Source organism: Barbatula barbatula (genome assembly GCF_947034865.1).
Source record: "Barbatula barbatula genome assembly, chromosome: 25".
In the NCBI taxonomy this organism is placed as follows: domain Eukaryota; kingdom Metazoa; phylum Chordata; class Actinopteri; order Cypriniformes; family Nemacheilidae; genus Barbatula; species Barbatula barbatula.
The window spans coordinates 9142171-9164279 of record NC_136788.1 but is presented as its reverse complement, the minus strand read 5'-3'; the positions used below and the strand labels follow the sequence as shown (position 1 = coordinate 9164279).

The 22109-nt window shown below is 38.1% G+C and overlaps 2 protein-coding genes across 2 annotated transcripts; one reads left to right on the top strand and one right to left on the bottom strand.

Annotated features, from left to right (window-relative positions):
• dld (deltaD) lies at window positions 1-4604 on the top strand. The gene is made up of 14 exons (XM_079450707.1): window positions 1-174; window positions 761-836; window positions 995-1074; window positions 1148-1216; window positions 1307-1376; window positions 1564-1664; window positions 2101-2241; window positions 2323-2424; window positions 2531-2721; window positions 2808-2978; window positions 3164-3353; window positions 3534-3671; window positions 3760-3849; window positions 4214-4604. The coding sequence occupies exons 1-14, from the start codon at window positions 136-138 to the stop codon at window positions 4277-4279; spliced, it is 1524 nt and encodes a 507-aa protein (XP_079306833.1). The 5' UTR covers window positions 1-135; the 3' UTR covers window positions 4280-4604.
• Window positions 4605-7438: 2834 nt separating this feature from the next.
• Window positions 7439-19244, bottom strand: sema7a (semaphorin 7A (JohnMiltonHagen blood group)). Its single transcript, XM_079449726.1, has 14 exons — window positions 19002-19244; window positions 18667-18794; window positions 17922-17963; window positions 17749-17844; window positions 17519-17621; window positions 16501-16611; window positions 16130-16272; window positions 14948-15126; window positions 14287-14395; window positions 12476-12671; window positions 11062-11177; window positions 10821-10966; window positions 10552-10607; window positions 7439-10449 (listed from the first exon to the last, which is right to left on the bottom strand). The coding sequence occupies exons 1-14, from the start codon at window positions 19126-19128 to the stop codon at window positions 10115-10117; spliced, it is 1887 nt and encodes a 628-aa protein (XP_079305852.1). The 5' UTR covers window positions 19129-19244; the 3' UTR covers window positions 7439-10114.
• Window positions 19245-22109: the final 2865 nt, after the last annotated feature.

The window sequence follows — 22109 nt, the reverse complement described above, 5'->3', positions numbered from 1 at the left end:
GAGCAACAAAGTGGATGACGTCATTACCCAGCGACGGCTGGGCGCTCTGTGTACCGCGCATGCGTATAATTGCCAAGTCCTTGGACGCTGTGATCGCTGTAGGTGAAGCGGTCTTGGACGGGACGTACTGTCAAAATGCAGACCTGGAATCATCTATATCGCACACTCGCCACGGTAAACTTGACTTATGTGTCCGATCCGAAGCTTTTAGTCTCTATCTAGTCTCTATTACGACAAAAGAAAGGTGTTGTGAAAAGAAATACAGTTTAGTTACTCTCTAGGCCCAACTTGCTTGCATGTCAGCGTTGTTAAGTAACTTGTCAATTTATTTAACAGAAACACAGACGCGCCAGAGAGACATTTACATTAATTTAGGCTCAAGACTGTTTTTATCTGTATTTTCGAAAGTGCTAATGCAAATGTACACAACCAAGTAGCGTTATGAGGTCTGTCATCACTGGGGATGCAGGGATGGGATCAACATGGAGGGATGGGCTGTAGATTTACTGTGTTTGTGACTCTTGTGCTTTATCATTTGCTATGTTGGTCACATATTTCTGATCCAGATACAGGCCTTGTGTCGAAACCAATGTTTAGAGGCATATTATAGCCCTTGCCAAAATATTTATTGCAACACTGTTAGATGACTGTTTAACTTTCTGGTGTGCTCTTTTTTGCTATTTTAACACCAGTACCAAGCACAAAACACCCGTGTATGCTCAGTAAAATTGAATTTGTTGTTTCTCTGTATTTAATGTAGCGAGGTCAGCATATCCCCTGCAAGTTGCATGGAGCCACAGTCCTATCTGCAAGAACGTATGCTGATAAAGCAGCAAGTAAGCTGTCATGTCATAATCAACTGTAATATTCAGTGTGGCTACATTAACAAAACCATGATTATGTATATCTAAAATGTAATAATGTTTAATAATAATAATAATAGTCATTAATATAAAAAGCAAGATGCAAATAATTACACTGTGTTCCGCAATAGTTGATGCTGATGTCACAGTTGTGGGCTCTGGGCCTGGAGGTTACGTCGCGGCCATCAAAGCAGCTCAGCTTGGCTTTAAGGTAAAGACCGTTTAAGATCTCTGGTATAACTATCCTTTGTTCAAGGATGCTAATAAAATGCAATCCTTTACAGACAGTTTGTGTGGAGAAGAATGCGACTCTCGGAGGAACGTGCCTAAATGTGGGCTGCATCCCGTCAAAGGTATTCGCTTGTAAATACAGCCTGGTGAGGTCTGCATATCTGGAAAGATGTAAAAAATTCTTATTCTGTTTTCTTGTTTTTGCATTTTAGGCTCTGCTCAACAACTCTTATCTATATCACTTGGCACACGGAAACGATTTTGAAAGCAGAGGCATTGAAAGTAAGTTCAAATATCAACATCACGAGACCATTGGTGCACATTGATTCCTTTATCTGGACCATCAAGGATACGCTGAACAGTAGATATTCCACTGTATAGAACTACCATTGCACTACTATAATAAAGTAATGGAGTTATGAACCTTAAATGTAATTAGTAAGTTCATTTTACATTTATTGTGCTTTAGTTCAGGGGATCTCATTGAACCTGGAAAAGATGATGGCACAGAAGAGCGGAGCAGTCAAGGCCCTGACAGGAGGAATTGCACACTTATTCAAACAGAACAAAGTGAGATCCGAGCTTTATTTTTCTAATGTTATTAGAAAAATTAGTAGCTGTTATTAAAGTGATAGTTCGCCCAAAATAATCATATGATACTATATCACCCAAAATAATCATATCATATATTCACCCTCAGGTTGTTCCAAACCTGTATAGATTTCTTTGTTCTGCTAAACACAAAGTAAGATAAAATATTAAAAGGTCTTTGTTCTGTATAAAATGACAATAATATTGACTATCGCAATTATTTCTGATGCAATTAATCTCCAAAGCAAAAGTTATGGCAACAGGCCTAGTTTTTTGTCCATACAATGGAAGTCAATGTTGTTTGGTTACCAACATTCTTCAAAATATCATCTTTTCTGAATGAATTTCTTGTGAATTTTAGATGAACTTTGCCTTTGATTTGCTTGTGTAACAGAAATGTTTGTGGTTTTTGTAGGTTACTCACGTCAATGGGTATGGAATGATAACTGGTAAGAATCAAGTAACGGCAAAGACCGCTGATGGAGATCAGGTTATAAACACCAAAAACATCCTCATCGCTACTGGATCAGAGGTCACACCTTTCCCAGGGATCGAGGTACATCTGTGAGACTCGAGCTTTATCTACTGTTCCCAATTATTTGTTCCGTTCATAAATTTAAGATTTGCTTTACAACAGATCGATGAAGACACTGTAGTGTCTTCCACTGGAGCTTTATCACTCAAGAAGGTTCCAGAGGAGCTCATTGTGATCGGGGCGGGAGTCATCGGTGTGGAGTTGGTAAGTGTGCTATAGAAGCTTTGCACTGGGGTTGATCTTAAAAAATGCATTTCTTTCGAATCATGGTTTTTTAAAATCTTAATTCAGGTTAATATTTTTCTTCTAGGGGTCTGTGTGGCAGAGGCTGGGTGCCAAAGTCACAGCTGTGGAGTTTCTTGGCCACGTCGGTGGAATGGGTATCGATATGGAGATCTCCAAAAACTTTCAACGAATTCTTCAGAAGCAGGGCTTGAAGTTCAAACTGGGCACCAAGGTCACGGGCGCCACCAAGAGAGCAGACGGCAAGATAGATGTGGCGTGAGTGCAGTGTTTCTAAAGATGCTTATGTAGGGGTTTAAGTTGGTTAAGAACCGTTGGGTGATTTTATTGCTTTTTTTGTTCAGTGTGGAGGCAGCTGCGGGTGGCAAGAATGAGACGCTCACCTGTGACGTTCTGTTGGTGTGCATTGGGCGCCGCCCCTTCAGCCAAAACCTGGGCCTTGAGTCTGTTGGTATTGAACTGGATAGCAGAGGAAGGATCCCAGTCAACGGCCGCTTTCAGACCAAAGTGCCCAGGTATAGTTATTGTCTGTGGGACATTTTGTCCGTTTGTGAATTGGATTCAGATTTTCCGGCTTTTTTAGTCATTATATATTTCTTATATTAGATTTCTTCCTACTTCAGATATATTCCGTTTAAATCTGAGGGCTCTCTTCTTTTTAAAGACAAATAGAAATATGTCTTTTTTTATGTCTTATTAGTATCCATGCCATTGGAGATGTAGTAGCTGGACCCATGCTGGCTCACAAAGCTGAGGATGAGGGTATTATTTGTGTCGAGGGAATGGCAGGAGGAGCCGTCCATATTGACTACAACTGTGTGCCCTCCGTCATTTACACCCACCCTGAGGTTGCCTGGGTCGGGAAGACTGAGGAACAGCTCAAAGAGGAAGTGAGTTTCAGAACTCCGCTTTCTATGCTTATTGCCATTGCCAAAAATATATACAAGTTTGTTGTTCTAAAACAAAAAAAACAAGGTGACGTTGGAGACACAATTTACGGGCATGTGCGTCATCTCTAGGTTTTTCACTTAACATGCATCATTGTTTACTCAGTAGCTGCTGTTTTTCAGGGCGTGCCATATAAAGTGGGCAAATTCCCCTTTGCTGCCAATAGCAGAGCAAAGACAAATGCTGATACGGATGGACTGGTAAAGATCCTCAGCCACAAGGATACAGACAGGATGTTGGGAGCACATATTGTGGGAACGGTAATTACCTGATTTTGCTGTTCTTGTATTGGGAAATCTTTGTTAATAATTAGATTTGTTGATTTATGAGTATGTTGTGTTTCCACAGGGTGCAGGAGAGATGATTAATGAGGCTACATTAGCTATGGAGTACGGGGCTTCATGCGAGGATATTGCCAGAGTTTGCCATGCCCACCCTGTAAGTGTCTAGTTTGATGTTCTCTGTTGTTAAGGTATTATTATTTAGAGACATCTTGGGAAATAACCGTACAAAGTTTGATTCATTATAATGTTTTCCATTGCATTTTTATTTCAATAACGGAAAACAATATGTGATCACAGAATTGTGTATTTGCATAATATACAGAGAACTTTTTATGCCAAAGTGTGGTTCAGTGTATTTTATGAACAACAATTGTGGTGTAAAATATAACATAAATGTAAAGCACAAATTTTGTAAAATTTGTTAATGTTTAATTTATAAAAAGAAACTTTACGTGGCTTTTCCATTGCAATGTGTGACATTTCCAGGGTTATTAACTAAGTTCCCCATTTTTTTCCAGACCGTGTCAGAGGCCTTCAGAGAAGCCAACCTTGCTGCTTCATTTGGCAAAGCTATCAACTTTTAGATTTCCTTCACACACACATGTATATAAATGTCTGCTGCGTAATTTTCTGTCCACGCACATTCAAGAGTACTTAGGTTTCTGGGCTGTCTGGTGTGACCTTCATGTATTCGTTCAGAATAACCCTGTAAAACATGAAGTATGTTATTTAAACGTCCTAATAAAAGAACCTGGGTCTTAAATAGAATTTTCCCTGTCTGCGCAAAATGTCATCTGGGTTTCAATTGTTAAGTTTTATGCAGATGGTCAAAGCAATTGTTTTTAAATGGTTGGAAAATTTGATTTGGTTGTATTAATAGATTAATAAAGAGGAAGATGCTGTACCGCATTTTTAGTTTTTCGTTTTCAGTAAATGAGATGTGGTTCTCACAGTTCAATATATATGGTGTAAATTTGTCACAAAAATAAATATCAACTAACTGTGTAGATACCGTAAAATCATTAGGCTACTACACCATGTTATTATTACAGATGAGAGGTTTTACAGAGCTGAAAGTGTAACTTAAAGTACTTTAAATTGCTTTAAAATTTATGTTTTTAAGTTTTTGTATCAATTAACAAATCGGGCAAGATTATCATCAGATTTTTTTTCTACCACTATAACTATAAATTATTCACTGAACTAATTTAATTCGTGAAAGGTCTACAGTAAGTCTGCATTTGTTTTTATTATACCATGTACGGTGTATGTTATGTTGCATTTTAAGTATAAATTTGTAAATATGTATGTATTTATTTAAGCCCCTTTCTTCCAGTTTGCCTGCCTTGCTGCAGCAACTTGCCTCTAGAGGTCAGCTGTCTCCTGCTCTAGTTCATGTTGACTTGAATTTTCATCTTCTACACGAAACCCACTCTTCTGCCTTCATCTGTTAAAATATACAAGATGAGATAAAGCTACATAAACAAGACAAACAATTTTGAAGTTACCTGTAACCAACTTCCAGGGTTTATAGGAACGTAGCTCTATTACCTCACCAGTAGAGGTCATAGGGAGACTGTTGTTCTTGTTCTTGAAAAGTGTTCAATAGAGAAACATTGAGAACCTTCTGTGAGTGAGGTCCTGGGGAATGGAGTTAGGTTGCTTTCACACATCCACCCTTCTGTCATCCATTGTTCTGTAAGTACTGAATCTAAGAACAACACATGACTGTGAGTTATAGTCAGGGCCTTAACCTCAGTCTAAAACTGATTTATTCACCCTAAGACATTACATTTTTGGAAGAGTTTATTTTATGTCTGATAAAATCTTTGTCTTCTGTTCCTAAATGATACTGAATGGGGTGGTTTTAAATGACAGACTTTACTCCAGTGAATATTTCTCAAGGTAGGTTTCACTTTAAAAGGCAGAAAACACATATCTTAATGGTCCAGTGTATGAAATTGAGCGGCATCTGGCGGTGAGGTTGAGAATTGCTCACTCCACCCCTCCCTTTCAAAGCATTATATGGTGGCTGAGTGACACAGAACTAAAATATGGACATGTTTTTGCTTCTTTGCCAAATTTACGAAGCACACAGTTTGTCTACATGCCGAATTTCATGTAAGTGGACCCGCGGTGTATGTAGATACAATAGCTCAATCTAATGTAATAAAAACATAACGCTTCATTATATAAGGTCTTTATACTCCCCTGAACACATAGTTATGTACATTACATTGCATTTATGTCGATAGATCCTCCCAAAAAATAACACACAGCTCATTTAACTCTGTATCTGACACTGAAATAACATTATTATTATTATTATTAAATGTCTAATAAGAGACAGGGTTTCTAAATAGACTTTTGGACTAGTGGCGAATTTAAAGCGTGTATGACTCCATTAATAGATAGCCTACTTACTTCAGTTCTACCTTTTTTGACCTAGTATCCCGAATCAGATCCTCAATTTGTACATGCAAGTTCAAAATAGAGGAGCAGCTGTCATGAACCATGATCTTTCTTTAGTCACTCATTATGGGTCATTCCAAAACAAAGTGCATATCCATTTTTAACTGCTTGTCTGAGGAAAAACTTTGAATGACTATTACAATTTATGTGTAAGTAAGTAAGATGAGTATGTAAGGGTGAAGCCAGAACTGTTAACGGTCAAAGTAAAACATTGCGGTCATGAAACAAAAATGTGTACAAAACACAGAGTATAGCTAACCACAAAGAATAATACAGCCTAGAATATTTTCATGTCAACATCCTGTATAACAGTTTTGTTATCCAGTCACATTAAATGAGTTATTGCCACAACATGACAATATTTACAGTGGTCTAGTATTCTTGATTTTATTTTATTTTTGTGGTATTTACAGTAATTATGGGTCAACAGTTTGCAATACTTTAATTATAGTTTGTTTAGTGGAATCCTTAATGTGTTTAATGATTTATTTTGAATTTCATGTCTGTAGAAAACATTTAAAGTTACAAACCAAGTTCTAACAAAGTTAGAATGCTGGCTCATTCCCGGTCTCCTTCCCATTTTCCTCCTCTTGAAAATAAAAAAGGCAAGAATAAACCCACAACCCAAACTGTATGTCAAAAGTCAACAAGCATACAATTACGTGATATTCTATCAGAAAGGAACATTTACCGTGACAGAGCCTGACACTTTAGCTCGTCCTCTTAAAACAAAACATTTTATTTGTTTGTCGAATGTATGTATAATTTGCAAAACTATGAAAGCTGAAGGTCCAATTTGGCCAAAGACAGGTTTTGTGATTTTCAAAAGTGTTTTTAATAAAGCAGAAAATATCTGATCACCTTAAGAATAACATATTCTTTCACAGAACAACTCACACAAATCAAACATCAGTCAGTTTTAGACAATTTTGGGGATAAAATCCTATTTGGATGAAATATTCACTTCAACAGTTCACAAGATAATCTGAGTTTCTGGATAAAGAAAATTTGACATGAATTTAAAAGTAAAAAGGTCTGGTTGTTGTTAAAGTTGAAGGTTTTAGAGTGCAGGTGGTCTGTAGAACATCTAAGGTCTGATCGAAAGGTGGACTGCATGTAAACTTTCTCCTTTCCAAGTTTCATTTTGAGTTTTATATCAGGAACTGCACCTCTTTGTGCGTTCCCTTTGTGCTTTAGAACTTTCGAGAGGTTGTGAACAACAGTCTCCTTGTTCAGGATGTTCAGGTATTTAAGAACTCAGAGACATTAAGTGATACAAATATAATTTTATTAGCTTTCAAATAAAAACAATTTACGAATAAATAAAGAACAGTTGAGAAATATCAGAAACATTAATAAAATATTGCAGGTCATGCAACATTTCACATTCTGGGAGGAGATACCATAGTACAAATGACCGAAAATCTTAAAGATATAGTTCAGCAAAAATATTTATTTAAATTCTGTCATTATTTACTTGTATAAAGTTTGTGTTCTGCTGAGCACAAAGAAAGATATTGAAAGAATAATTGTAACCAAACAGTTCTGGGCACTATTGACTTCCATAGTAGGGTAAAAACTAGTCAATGGTGGACCGGTACTGCTAAGTTTCACACATTCTTAAAAATATCTTCTTTTGTGTCCAGAACAAAGAATATGTGTGACTCAAAGCTTTAGCCCTTAAAGTGCATACATTATAGAAATACGTTTCAACAGAACAGACGCTACACAGCTGTTATCCTTTTGTCACGTTTTCATGCTTTTTTAATGTGAGTCCCTGTCATTAATTCATGAGCTAGGCCATTACATAAGTGTACAAGCTGAAAGATTAAGTACAACCCTGTAAGTCATTTTATATATTATACAATCACTTTGTATTATATGTGTTATACTGACTGAAAGTCATTTTTATCAATACATAAAAAAAGAACAAAGCATAATACATAAGGTGCATATGTTCCCTACAAAAATATATAATTATTCAAACCCTAACTCATATGCAAATGCATAAAAATGAACTTGCCACACATTTCTGTTCATTACACAGCTCATTTGATTTCCACTAGAAATTATGATATTTTGTGGTTGTTTTCGTATAGTTAATTTCACCTCGTGTCTGCATAACTGGATTGGTTTCATGTGTCTTATATCACTCCATGCTTACTTCAATGTTGTCTAATAATAGTTCCTTGAATGTTAATTTTATCGTCATTTGTCAAGACGCTGTGTAATAATCAGAATAAAGTACAGTCAGCATTCTCATGCACATTTTCTCAAAATAAACCCCTTAAGGGCTCATGTACAGTAAAGCTGACTGTACCTTAATTGCATACTATTGATATACTGTATATCACGTGAAAAAAAAGTGCTGCAACCATACAAGTTATGCCAAAGTACTGTATAGTACAGCTTGGAGTCAATAACCTTAATGCATTTGCAACCGAAACAACTAACGCTGCATTCAAGCTGTACATTTAGCCAATGATACACAGCCTTGGAATTGAACTCATAACATTGGTGCAACTAGCATTAAGCTTAGAAAAATAAGATACCGAAACACTTTGCTAGAATTTCTTTTTACATTCTAGCAAATGCAATCACTGTTCTTAAAGCCTGTCATGTTGACCAACACCCAGAATCCCCTCTGCGGTTGCCAATATGTCTTTTCGACACGGTCAGACCTCAGATTTGATTCATTGCATGGTTATGACAACGCCCAAGACTTTCTGTTGAAAACAACATCCTACCGATCGTCACCCATTACTAAAAATAAACTTAGTGCTGCAAACAATGCAAAGAAATGAAAAAAAATAAAGAAATGATAGTCATAACATCATACAGATCAATGGAAAAAATATTACCAAATGGGAGGGAGTTGCTGTTTACCATTAAGTAAATACACCCCCCCGCCCTTTGGTAACACTTGATAGATATCAGCTCTTAACTGCTATAATTACATTAAGTTCTTCTAAAACGGACTTGGTTGAGCATACTGTGAGTTAAAGTGCTTAAAGGGGTAGAAGCGCTCCTTTACGAAAATTAACCATGTTTTGTTGTGGTAAAAGTGTAGTAACCATGTTTTTGGGTGCATTGATTACTATAGTAACCATGTTTTGACTATGGTTTTTAAAAACCATTTGTGGTGACCCTGATTTAACTACAGTAACCATGTTTTTTTTAACCATGGTTTATTTTCGTAAGGCGTAACATGTCTTTGTGATGTTAATTTCTATTTGAAGTCCTAATTGACCTATGCGTCGAACAGTTTACAACTATTAGTTGTTTTACTTAAAGGTCCAGTGTATGAAATACGTGGCATCTAGCGGTGAGGTTGCGAATTGCAACTAACAGTTCGCCCCCCCACCCTTTCGAAGCACTAAGGTGCCTATCACAGGAATAAGATATCATCCCATTTTCACTTCTTTGCTGAAGAACGTATGTAGCTGAGGTAGGCGGGATGAGAGCCGGGGTGCGAGGCCGTACGCGCATTTTTTTCAAACGACTTATCTGTGCACACATTACTTTTTATCTATTTATGTGCCCTAATAATCTTTACTTCCAGTCACATGTAATGGCGCAGGGGCGGGGCTATCTGACACTAATTTCTGCCCGGGGAATGATCTCAACGATGAGCAATTAGCAATTAACAGCTATACAATAAGTTCTCGATGAACGAAAACAAGTCCCGCCCTACATTTCTAGAAGCCGTTCACTCGGATAAGCAGAATCGCTACTTTCACACTTGGTGACTTATCACATAAACTTAATGCTTTATTGCTTCAGTGACTCACCATGCATCCAAATGCCAACGCTTAGTAAAGGCCAGTTGTAACACGATAACCGTTTGCGTTAAGCAGTGCGTGTTACACTGTGTTTTTAGCTTACAGGCAACTGGAAATGCTAGAGAAGGTGCTGACATTTGTGAAACTGCATTGACCTTTAAGCTATCAAAGATAAAAGGCAAGCGTGACCATTGTGACCATTGTACATTTAAGATTGAAAGCACTGTCAGTAACGCGCTTAGGCTTTAGGAGGTAATATTTCTTCATCTTTCTGGTGTAATCGCGCTCGTGGGAAATGCACTCGTAACTGCCGTAATCGTCTGATGTCATTGATGGAATGAGAAGGAGACATTCGGATTGGGTCGGCTGGCATGTGGTGCTCTTGTTTCCATGTATCCATCTGTAAGTTGCATGGTGGGAATCGACAGGGCAGGAGAGGTAAAAAGAAACCTCGACAGGCACAGAATGATGAACGGATGCGCCATATGATGGTCGTGAGTCTTGTTTTATACAGAGAAAAAACTATGTTTAATGAATGTTTTGTAGAAAGAGGATCCAAACAAGGTAATCAATGGTACTGTACATGATGAAAACAAACATACCTTTTATCCGATCACATACATATGTGTTTCCATCAGCAATGTTTTGTATTCCTCCTCTGTAAAGAAATGTGAAAATATTAAAGTGTATGTATATGTGTTTCTTGCTTCTTGCTGTTGGAAAAAAATCACCACCATGAGGCTAGAGTCTTGTCTTAAGTCCTGAGTCCTAACACTCATTTTATTGAAAAAAGGATTTAAAGACTAGATTTAAGGTATGAATTTTGTTCAAAAAGTGCATTACAACTTAAATCTGTGTGTATAAATCATACTTAGTTTGTGCTGTGCATCCATATTCAGTCCAAGCACAGTAGGGATCCCGGGACAGAACACAATCCGCACAGGATGCGTTGTAGTCCTGACATCTCTGAAGGTCTAACACAGAAATCTGACCAGGATATCCAACAAAAAGCTTGCTCTGGAAACACATCCAAGAATAACATGGAATATTATCTTCAATTCCTAAAAAACACTGGGATTTCTAAAATCCTGTTCATCATAGCTGTTCATTACCATTTCAGAATCCAGTTTCATAGCCTGCACGGGTGATGAGCCACTGTACAACCGTGTTTCAGAGATGATGAAGGCTTTTGTGTCATTCTCGAGGACTTTGATGATCATGCCATTGTCTAAGAAAAATAAATGTGATCAGCTCGAGCTACAGCCTGTAGTAACAATCGATAATGTTTTGATTTGATTTTGATTTGATTCAATTTATTGTCATTACACACATACAAGTACAGTGCAACGAAATGTATTTTTAGAAGAAGAAAAAGCATAACATGGGGAAGGTGACGAGGAAAACATGTACACAATACACCATAGACAAGACTTGCAACAGGGATAAGTAATCCAGTTCCGACAAGCAGCCATCTGATCCTGCTGCCATGGTGGCGCCGTATACAGACCCGCTTGTCAGGCTGGCGGGTCAAAGCTACGGAGGCGATGGATCTGGGGATGGGTGGCCGCCCTCGAGTGCGGCCTATGTTTGTGTGTGTGATAGTCTGTGTGATAGTCTGTGCAGGTGTTTCAGTTGAATGGGGGAGGGACGCAAGAGCGTCTCTCCGTACTGCTCCACTCAGGGTTGAATTCCAGCACCAGCCTTGGCCAAGGCTGATACGGGGGAGTCGAAAAAGATAAGATTGATTGTTTAGTCTTGGGGCGAGCAACCGCATTCCATTTCCACGGCTACTCTCTTTGTCCATTTTGGTCTCCAACAATATAAATTTTCCTTTGCAAAGTCGTGAGCTTCTCCGTGATAGAATCCATATTGGGGTTAATAGTCTCATTTCCAGAGCCGACCGCTCTTCCCACGACTTCCATCATAACGGGCAGCCTTGTGAGACTTTTGAGAGCTGTTACCGTTTTCTTAATTTCTCGATAACTAAGGGCACAGCCTAATCCAATCAGCATAATACCTGTTATCATGGTTCCGAATAGGTAGATATCTTCAATGTCCTCCACGGAAAGAGGAGCCAGACACACGATCCATCATCTCTCCCAGGCGTCCATCGTGTAGCCAGCTGCGAACGTTCCGTCAGGGCAGACAGGTTCCCCCGAACCCAAGCTTCTCGTCGAGAAGATCGTGTCAATAGCGTTGAGAGACCAGTTGATCAGATCCATAATTTCAGTTGTAGAGCAGTGCAGAGAGAATCTCTCAATAGATGATACGAGACAAGACACGAGATCAGCAGGAAAAAAAGGGAAGGACGGGAGCAAGAAAAATGCGACTGCCTCCGTTGACAGAGCGAAGAGAAGCACAAGAGACAAGAGGTGTTACGAAAACAGTAAGTGAATTACACTAGAGAACAAAAACAGGTAATGTGGGAAGGATGTGTTGCACTGTTTTTATCTCTTGGGTATAAAGGAAGTCAAATGGCTTCATCATCATACACAGATTTTCCATTCACTACTGATGGAAAGGTACCTTTGGCCAACAGCAGCACGTTGTACACAAGTGCATCTGAAGCTTGGACTTTGTCGACTGCTATCTTAGTATAGTTGGTTTTGCTCATGAAGAACGGTGTGTCTTTATGGATAGGATGAATCCAGTCCTGCATCTCTGGGTAGTCTTTAATGATATTGAGTGTAGCGATGGGAATGGAGTTGCTGTTTTTCACACACTGGAAAATGAAAATGGAATTGTTTGAGGTCTGACAATTCAATCGTTCCAGGGCTGAAGACAAAAGACAAGAAATGACCTCTCGTTTCCTCAAGTAAAATAGCGCTGTGGTGGAACATAATAGGTTCGGTTCACCAACAATGCTATAAGCAATTCACATTTGGGTCAGGGTAAAAATAATCAAGGAAGTAGTTGGGCACAAACAATACAAAATGTTACTATGAAACATTTAACAAACATACTGTATGAATTTAATATCATATGTTTGTTTGAATCAGAGTTTACTCAAGGGTGTGAAAAATTACCAAACGATATTACTCAACGCCACACAACGCCACTTTTAACGGGTTTCATGGATGTCAAACATGTGTAACTGTGTGTAGCGAGGTAGGCGGGACGAGAGCTGGGATGCCAGGCTGGTGCGTTAACGAGGGTCAGCTGTACGCGCACCGCCCTCACGCCGAGGGCCATCGCCAACCGCCAGGAGGCGGGGGAGGATTGGGCCATCCCCCCTACGTCCAGCAGGAAGAGCCTCTCGGCTGGGCTGAGGACCGAGCGATAGCGTGTCGGGGAACCGGACAAATTTGTTTGTCTTTTCCTCTCTCCCCTCTCTCGTCCCTGTCGCTCCCGTCTCCGTTCTCTCGTCTCGTCGGGCCCGGACATGTGTTTAGTTTGTTGTTATGTTTCATTTTTACTTCCATGTTTATTGTTTGTTTATTTTTTATAAAAGTTTGTTAAATGTTCGCCGGTTCCCGCCTCCTCAATATGTGAATTAGAGTTAACTACAGTACATCTGCAGCCCACATTTGTTATAGAGAGCCAGGCGTGTAGTCTGGGGATATTGACATGTTCTTTGTTTCGAGTTTATTTATGGTCTGGGTTGAGTTCCTGAAATTCTAAGTAAAGGGATTGTGGCCTCCACCCAAAAATGGGGAGGGATACACCACCCAAAAATGAAAATTCTGTCATCATTGACTCACCTTCAAGTTGTTCCAAATCTGTATACATTTCTTTGTTCTGATTAACACAAAGAAAGATATTTGGAAGAATGTTTGCAACTGACATCATTGACTAGCATAGTAGGAAAACTGTAACGGTGACAAAATTAGATATTTTGAAGAATTTAGGAAAGCAAACATTTCTAGAGGACCTTTGACTACCATTTAAAATGTTCCTACTATTGTAGTCAATGATGTCTCAGAAATGTCAGTTGCTATCCTTTTTCCAAATATCTTTCTTTGTGAGTTTTCATTTTTGGGCGGATTATTCCTTTAAGAAACAACATATTCAGTGGGAAGTCACTTATTTTAATGTTTCATTACCAAATGATAACCATTTAATGTGTAAATAACATAGAAATGTCATTTTAAGTGCATTTATTGATGTTTTAACTCGTTTTAAGCCATCTTATCAATCGCCATTATTTATTCTATCATTCATGAAGTTTACTTTTTTATTCTTGTCCTCTTCTATTCTGTTCCTTTATTTAGTCTAATTCAGTAATTGTTTTAACACACTGAAGTTTGCAAGTTCGTGGGTGCGAATCATTAGGTTATGAAGTTTTATGGAAATTCTTTATGTAATTTTTGGAAACATTCGAAGAACTTGTCGCTTACCGTTCCAGGTCTTGGGTTAGGAATTTTCCCATCATAACCTTTGAAGACAGAATTCTCAAAGATTGCATCAAGTTCTTTCAAGGAATATATGCAGACAGCGGTAGAGTTCCTATGACAAGGTTAAAAAAGATGTTGGACACATGCATTTTGCAAATCTAGTTTCTGGTAACAGTTGCAAAGATAACTGTAAAACAACTAGAAGAAAGTAGCTAGAAGAATATCATTTAAACATTACGTTTGTTTATGCGGTTGCCGCTGAAACTGCCTATATCTAAAAACATATAGACAGGAGAGTATGCACTGGAAAGCATGTTCTGGAAAGCAGTTAGTCACGCATAGGAAATGCTCCCTTGATAGAGATGCTATTATTATGCTAATCTCAGAACATCCATTTCCAAACATGGTTCCTGTAACAGGGTTCAAAAAAAGGAAGGAGGCGGGAACTGGCGAATGTTTCCTAATATATTAATAAAAATGCCGGCTGAGCTGCCGGCCACACAAAAACACAACATAAACTCCAGGCCTGGTCTTCTCTCGCACATGTGACGCTCATTATCACCTCCCACCTTTCCCTCACGGCTCTCGTCCCGCCCTTCTCGCGGATTTCTCTAAAACTATAAAAAGAAAGCTCCGCAGATAGTAGCACGAAGTAACTGTTTACCAGCTGCTGGAGAAGAGTGCATACACCCGTGAGTCCGTCCAGTTCTCTGCATGCACAACAAAAATGTCCTTCAGACGGTTGAAGTAAAGTGATTCTCTGGGAATCCCACATATAAGCCTTGCCTTGAGGAAGGATGTCCAAATGTTCTGGAGGTACTGCCTGGGACCCCCTTCATCAACCTGCATGGAGAGATTAATGTTTTAATGTTTTTTTTTAAGTGTTTATTATTGCCACACCTGTTCAGCACAGGGTTACCAAAGATCCACACTTAGCCACACAAAGTTACACAGCAAGCATCAGTGGCTATCATGGGGAGTCTTGGAATGCTCTTTATTCATTGTTTGCTTTCATAACAATTGCTAAGAAGTCCAGTCTAACAGAGGATAAACAAACCCTGTTTATGACACGAGAATGAATCACACAATGTTCATTGTTAAGTTGGGAATGGAAATGCTTTAAATAAGAGTTTACAATGAACTCACACATTCGTTTTTGAACTGTAACAGAAAAGAACAGTCTATTCATCCTCCCTTGAACATGTAGGAAGAAAAAGTGTGCTGAATTCATTTTTGTTGGTCACTTTTTCAATAATAATGTGCTAATACAGCCCCAGAAAAGAGACCAGTGCAAATTTTCATTTAATCATAATTTCTAGCTGTATTGTGGTCATTCCAGTCCAGTCTTTGTTGAAATTCAAAAAAATAAAAACCTCAGAGTGACAAAGTCAACAAACAGCAATGTGAAATACTGACAGTATGACAAGACACGGAGGTTATCAAATAAAAATAAAAACAGATATGGTTCAGATTTCATTTTCTACGTTTACTTTTACAAAAAATTAAACTTCTATGTTGATTTAAAGCTGCCAGAAAGACCAGGTTTCACACCAAAATCAATGATGCTAAACCCTACTGGTTCTTACATGTCTCATAACCATGACATGAGATTTGGAAGTTGGTGGGGGAAAACAACAGTGAACTGCAACTTACCTTTATCCAAGATATTAATATTAACAAGATGCGTCACCGCCATTTAAATGAATGGGGAGGAACGCAACTGTTGAATGACATAATAACTGCCCAAACTGCCTGGAAGCGTCACTTTATGCGTATATGCAGAATTCATATTTTTTGTGCCATGTTAAGCAAATAATGCAAGAAACTATTATGTTTAATAATATACCTTACACACTCTGGCCACCCTGGATATCCACGGATCAGCTTCTGGACTGGTGTCTGAGTTTTTCTCAAGAAATAAGACATAAATCTTCTCGTTCATAGGATCGTCTTTGCGCTTGGCCAAAAAACTGGAGATGAAGGTGGGTTCTGTATGGAAAGTCCCAACAAGAATTTTAACATTCAAAGACAGTCATTGAATATTATTGTTAAACATCACATATTCTAGAAACAATGTAGGAGCCCTTGGATCTGAGGAGAACAATACTAGGTTGTATGTTGTTGCTGCAGTAAGAAAATGGGGTTCTGTCTGCTCAGTTTGATCAAGGTCATTGATACTTCTGAAGGTACATCAATCATGCAGGTGCTTCCGCAAACCTGAGAGCCACTGATCGTGCATCCATAAATCGATTCGATTTCCAGCGAGTCTGCGAAATTGCAGAAGAGCCCCATCACTGTATAGAGGAGCTGCAGCATAGAGATCTCCATCTAAACACATAACAATAAAGCTTATTTTAAAGGGGTCATATGGCACGAATACATGTTTTTCTGTGTCTTTGGTGTGGTATAAATTGCCCGTGCATCTATTAGACACGTAAAATTGCAAAAATGTAAGTAGAATAAAATATGCATTCTATCTAAAAGTGAATGCTCACCCAGACCTGCCTGAAACGCCTCGTGTAACCACACCCCCACAAATCTACGTCAGTTTGTAATATGATTTGACTAAGACCCCCCAAATGAATACACAAATTAGGTGGGCGTACCTGCCAGTACAATTGCTCTGGAACCTGATGTTCCATATATGGTAAGAGGTGTTACATTTCGGTCACAAGCTTGCAGTATTCGACCAATCACTAAGCACTGGTTAACTGGCCAATATAGCACACCCCGCTTATAAAAGTAATGCACGTTTCAGAGAGGCGGGGCAAAGAAGCGATACAAACAGCATTTTTTAACCTTAAATCGTGTTTACACATTGCATTACATCTAAAACAAACAATAATATTTGTTTTAGCCGTGTCACGACCCCTTTAAAACTAGAAAAGACAATAATCTTACAGCTGTTTGAATGAGCGGTTTTCCGGGAGGGATTAAATCTAGAAGGGAGCGGTTTTCCAGACAGGGATTAAGTCTAGTCTTGACTAATTTAAATGTAAGCGGTGTTTTGATCTAAAACGACTTGCACTGGCATATCTTAAAATATATATCAGTGCAATTGTTTTGTCTCAAGATGCACACCAGTAATGCTCTTTTGTCAAGTAGCCTATGTTTTTAAAAACGACTTTAATATCCTAATTAACTATGGGAATAGTCCTGTTTTAAAATAATCCCTGTCCGGGAAACCGACTCAAAGTCTATAAACAGATTACATTAAGCTGACTGGATACGGTACCTGCGGTCAGGCATAATGAATTTTGTGTACACGTGTGAGGTGAGATTCCCGTGCCATCTCCATACTCTTTAACCTCAGTGGAATTATTGCTTTTTTCTGAAAACTGTGGAAATATAGCAGAAGAGAAGAAAACCACTATGCTAAAAAAGTATAACACAAGTTTGACGCATATGACAGAGACTGTGCAGTTTTAAATATATCAAGAACAAAGAAAATTTCTTTGGGCTTACCAGTGTCCAACACGTCGGGTTTTCCCCGTTTGTTCCACATACAAATGTGCTATTTTGAAATCGCTCAATTACTGTCACGACGTTCTCACAAGACTTCTGTAAGGACGGAGGAATAATAGTCAAGACATAAAGATTAAAATACCTGCATCATTTTAATACTATTATGGATTTACCTCATCACAAAATGGTTGCAATTTTGGATTCAGGGTGAAGGTCTAAAAAAAAGAAAGAAAGAAAGAAAGAAAGAAGACTTATAAAACTTCTGTATATCTATATTTGTATATCTTACAAAACACCACAAGCCACAAGCAGCTATTGAATATTTAATATCCACATTGTCTTTCATAATAACCACAGCTGATGAAAACGATTGAACTTATAGCCAATATGTTACTCACTTTAAAAAAAAACTTATACCAGTCACGGGTGTTTGGTATAATATAAAGTACAATAAAGACAGGTTTCTCTCTGATCTACAATACCATTTAAGTCTTAATAATTCATTGCAACTGTAGCAACAGCTTTCTGCACCAGCTAATTAAATAAATAATGAGTTCCTCTTATGCTCCATTGTTCTGTTCATATTTCTGTCCAATGTGTCAATGTTTACTTTGTTGAAACGGCCAGCTTCTGTATACATGCTGATGTCTGTGTGTAAACTGTGCATCAATAATAGTCTAGGCTACTGAGATCAGTCGATATCTATAATTTAACTTGAATGGCATGTGGGTTTAATGGATTAAAATGACAGGGCATCACAATCTCTGTAAGCCTACTTAGTTGTGGGAATAGTATATAGTTAATGTCAGCTCTAAATAATTTTGCATTGGATTTTATAAACCCAAACTCCAAAAAATGTATTACACATAACAAACATCGCACTGCACATTAATGGACAGCACCCTCAATAGAAGTTACCTCATTTTCACCATTTTCTACATCAACCCGGAGCACAAAGTTTAAACCTCCCACAAGCAGAATATTGGATCCTTGTTCGTGAAACAAGACCGTATGACTATAGTTTATATTGTATAGTAGAGCATCATCTGTGGAGAAATAAAGTCTAAATAAGATAATGCGATATAATGCAAATAAATGCGATTGGCTGATAAATAAAACACGCTTTCCATTATGTAATATAGTCTTTTATATATAATTGTCTCTCTCATATACATTAACATAATAATACTCTAAGGAAATTACAATTTACATAAGCAATAAACTGTGCTGCAGAGGCTACGTTTCATTATTACCTTGTTGAAGAGTTAATCTAGGATTAGAAGCGTCATCAGAACAAACAAGTTGCAACCACAGTCCATAAATAAACCACCGAGACGTCAAATGTCGTTTATCGAAAGAAAAACGCCGTTTCGGTAGCATGTCTATACTCACTCCGATTCACCTGATCCGACTGTTCTCGGAACGATCAAAAGCAAGTGGCGCTCGCTGCAGAGCACATGGGCGGACACTTATGGCACCTCGATATCCACAGAGGAGAAGCTTTCATCTAGCTCCTCCTCTCTGGGTGTGAACTGTAGCTCCTCCTCGCTTGATGTGAACAGTAGTATGGAAGCGAATAAGAGACATAATGTTTTGAAATTTAACAGCCAATGAATACTTGAGTTTGAATTATTTTACTTTGGAAACCTTGTATCTGAATTTATTTGTTTCGAATTTACCTCTATGAAATTTAAATATGAAAATTCTTGATTTTTCATTTTAAAAACTGGAATTTAATGCTCACAAATTCAGATACAAAACAAAATCAACTTACAGAATTTCAGATAAAATACATTCAGGTTGATCAAATTCGATTGCTCTTATTCAGATCTAAAATTTCAAGTTAGTATTTTTCAAAGAAAACATATGTCTAATTCGACTGCTCAAATTCAGATCGAAAAATTCAAGTTAAATATTCACATGGTAACATCCGGGCTACCCAGGATAGGAAAAACAGTTGAGCCCAGAGCCCGTCTGCAATTGAACCGCACCGACGTCGGGCGGCCTATCAGAGCACGTCAACCTGACTGTCTGTCATGACTCATGATCCAAGAAGAGGCAAAGTCACGTATATTAAACCTGTAAAGAAGATGACTTCTAGGGAAAACGAAGGCGATCCGGTAGTTTGCTGTTTATGTACAATCAGACTCGACAGAACAAAAGTATGTTGTTGCTGATTATTTTTTTGGAATACATAACTGTTAGCTATGGTTTGTTGTGTGACTCGTCTCTCTATGTAGGTAAGTCAGCTAGGCAACACGTTATAGCCAGCAGGATAACGTCTCCGGTTACTTTCGTAACCTCGGTTCCCTGAGAAGCGAGAACGAGACATCTGTATAGGTGTCTGTGGCCTAGTGGTTAGAGCGTTGGACTTGTGATCAGAAATTTGCCGATTCGGATCTCAGTGCCAGCAGGTCATGATTGAAGTGCCATATATGCAACATTCTTGTCTATCACGTGCTTATTTGTACTTTTTCACGTTTTGGTATATAATTGCAATGTTTTTCACTCATGTCTCTTCAAAAAATATATAAAAAATAAATTACAACAAAACGAGCAGTTTGCTGATCTTTGTCTTTATTGAATATTACACATTGTTTGGTCTGCTTTGTAATATGACTGCAATTAAAATCTCAGCGCTATGCATACATGACTGCCTCCATATATGATTTAATAATCCCTTAAGTACTTCATTCAGTTCTTTTCTCTCCTTGACAAGTTACAAACGCTGTCTACTGTTGTTAGCCGTTAGCACTAGGTATAAGGAGGGGCTCTGGCATAGATAAGAAACCCTTATTTTAGTTAGATCGAAGGGTCTTTAAGAGAAAGCGTAAAAGCGAACAAAACCCATTGACATCCGTTTTTAAAAAACTAGCCTGTTGTCTCCTTTGCTGTGTTCCGATGAAGCCAAGGTGATAGCATTAGCCGTTGCGCTTTTGGTTTTGGCGTGGGGGAGGAGCTGAGGAGATTAAGTCTCACGTCACACAACAGCAGATTCGACTAGGAGCAGGCACGATTCAGATATCTTAAAATATAATTGTGACTAGTCGAAACTGAATTAGAGATATCTTTAAATACTTTGCGTATTTGTGACGCGATAATTTTAGATATCTATGAGGTCATTACAGATATCTAAAATAGAGTTTTGACTGGTCAAAACATATTTACAGATATCTCGAATAATATTTCTTACTAGCGCAATTATAAATGCAGATATCTCTAATTATCAATTTGACTAGTGAAATTACAATTATGACTCGTCGAAATACATTTAAAACTATCTAAAATATATTTTATGGATAGTCAAACCCAAGGTTTTTATGTCAAAACGGCTTGTCGTAAGAAGTCATCTTCTTTACAGGTTTAATATACGTGACTTTGCCTCTTCTTGGATCATGACAGACAGTCAGGTTGACGTTCTCTGATAGGCCGCCCGACGTCGGTTCATTGGTTCGGTTCAATTGTTCGGTTCAATGGTTCGGTTCATTGGTTCGGTTCAATTGTTCGGTTCAATGGTTCGGTTCAATGGTTCGGTTCAATTGCAGACGGGCTCTGGGCTCAACTGTTTTTCCTATCCTGGGTAGCCCGGATGTTACCGTGTGAATATTTAACTTGAATTTTTCGATCTGAATTTGAGCAGTCGAATTAGACATATGTTTTCTTTGAAAAATATTAACTTGAAATTTTAGATCTGAATAAGAGCAATCGAATTTGATCAACCTGAATGTATTTTATCTGAAATTCTGTAAGTTGATTTTGTTTTGTATCTGAATTTGTGAGCATTAAATTCCAGTTTTTAAAATGGAAATCAAGAATTTTCATATTTAAATTTCATAGAGGTAAATTCGAAACAAATAAATTCAGATACAAGGTTTCCAAAGTAAAATAATTCAAACTCAAGTATTCATTGGCTATTAAATTTCAAAACATTATGTCTCTTATTTGCTTCCATACAGTAGCTCCTCCTCGCTGGATCTGTAGCTCCTCCTCGCTGGACGTCTAACGTCCGCCCATATGCTCTGCAGCGAGCACCACTTGGAGAGAAATGATTAGCTATAAAAGGCAAATACATGATTTTAATACAGTAACACAAGTTTGTACAAGTTTAACTGTGAAATGGCTTTTGAAAGCGTAGTATAGCGTTTTGAAAAACATGCTTTCCTACTATAAGAACTAATGGTAGGTTTGAATAAAAGCATCCCACACTATATGCACACCATATATGGCCTCATGCTACTGTAGTATTTGGGAGAAATTGTCATTTTTCCACTTTAAATGCCCATAGAAACACGATTTCTAATAAGTTTCACTTAGTGTAACACTTGTGTAGTCAAAGTAAGGTAACACACATAAACAAAGGG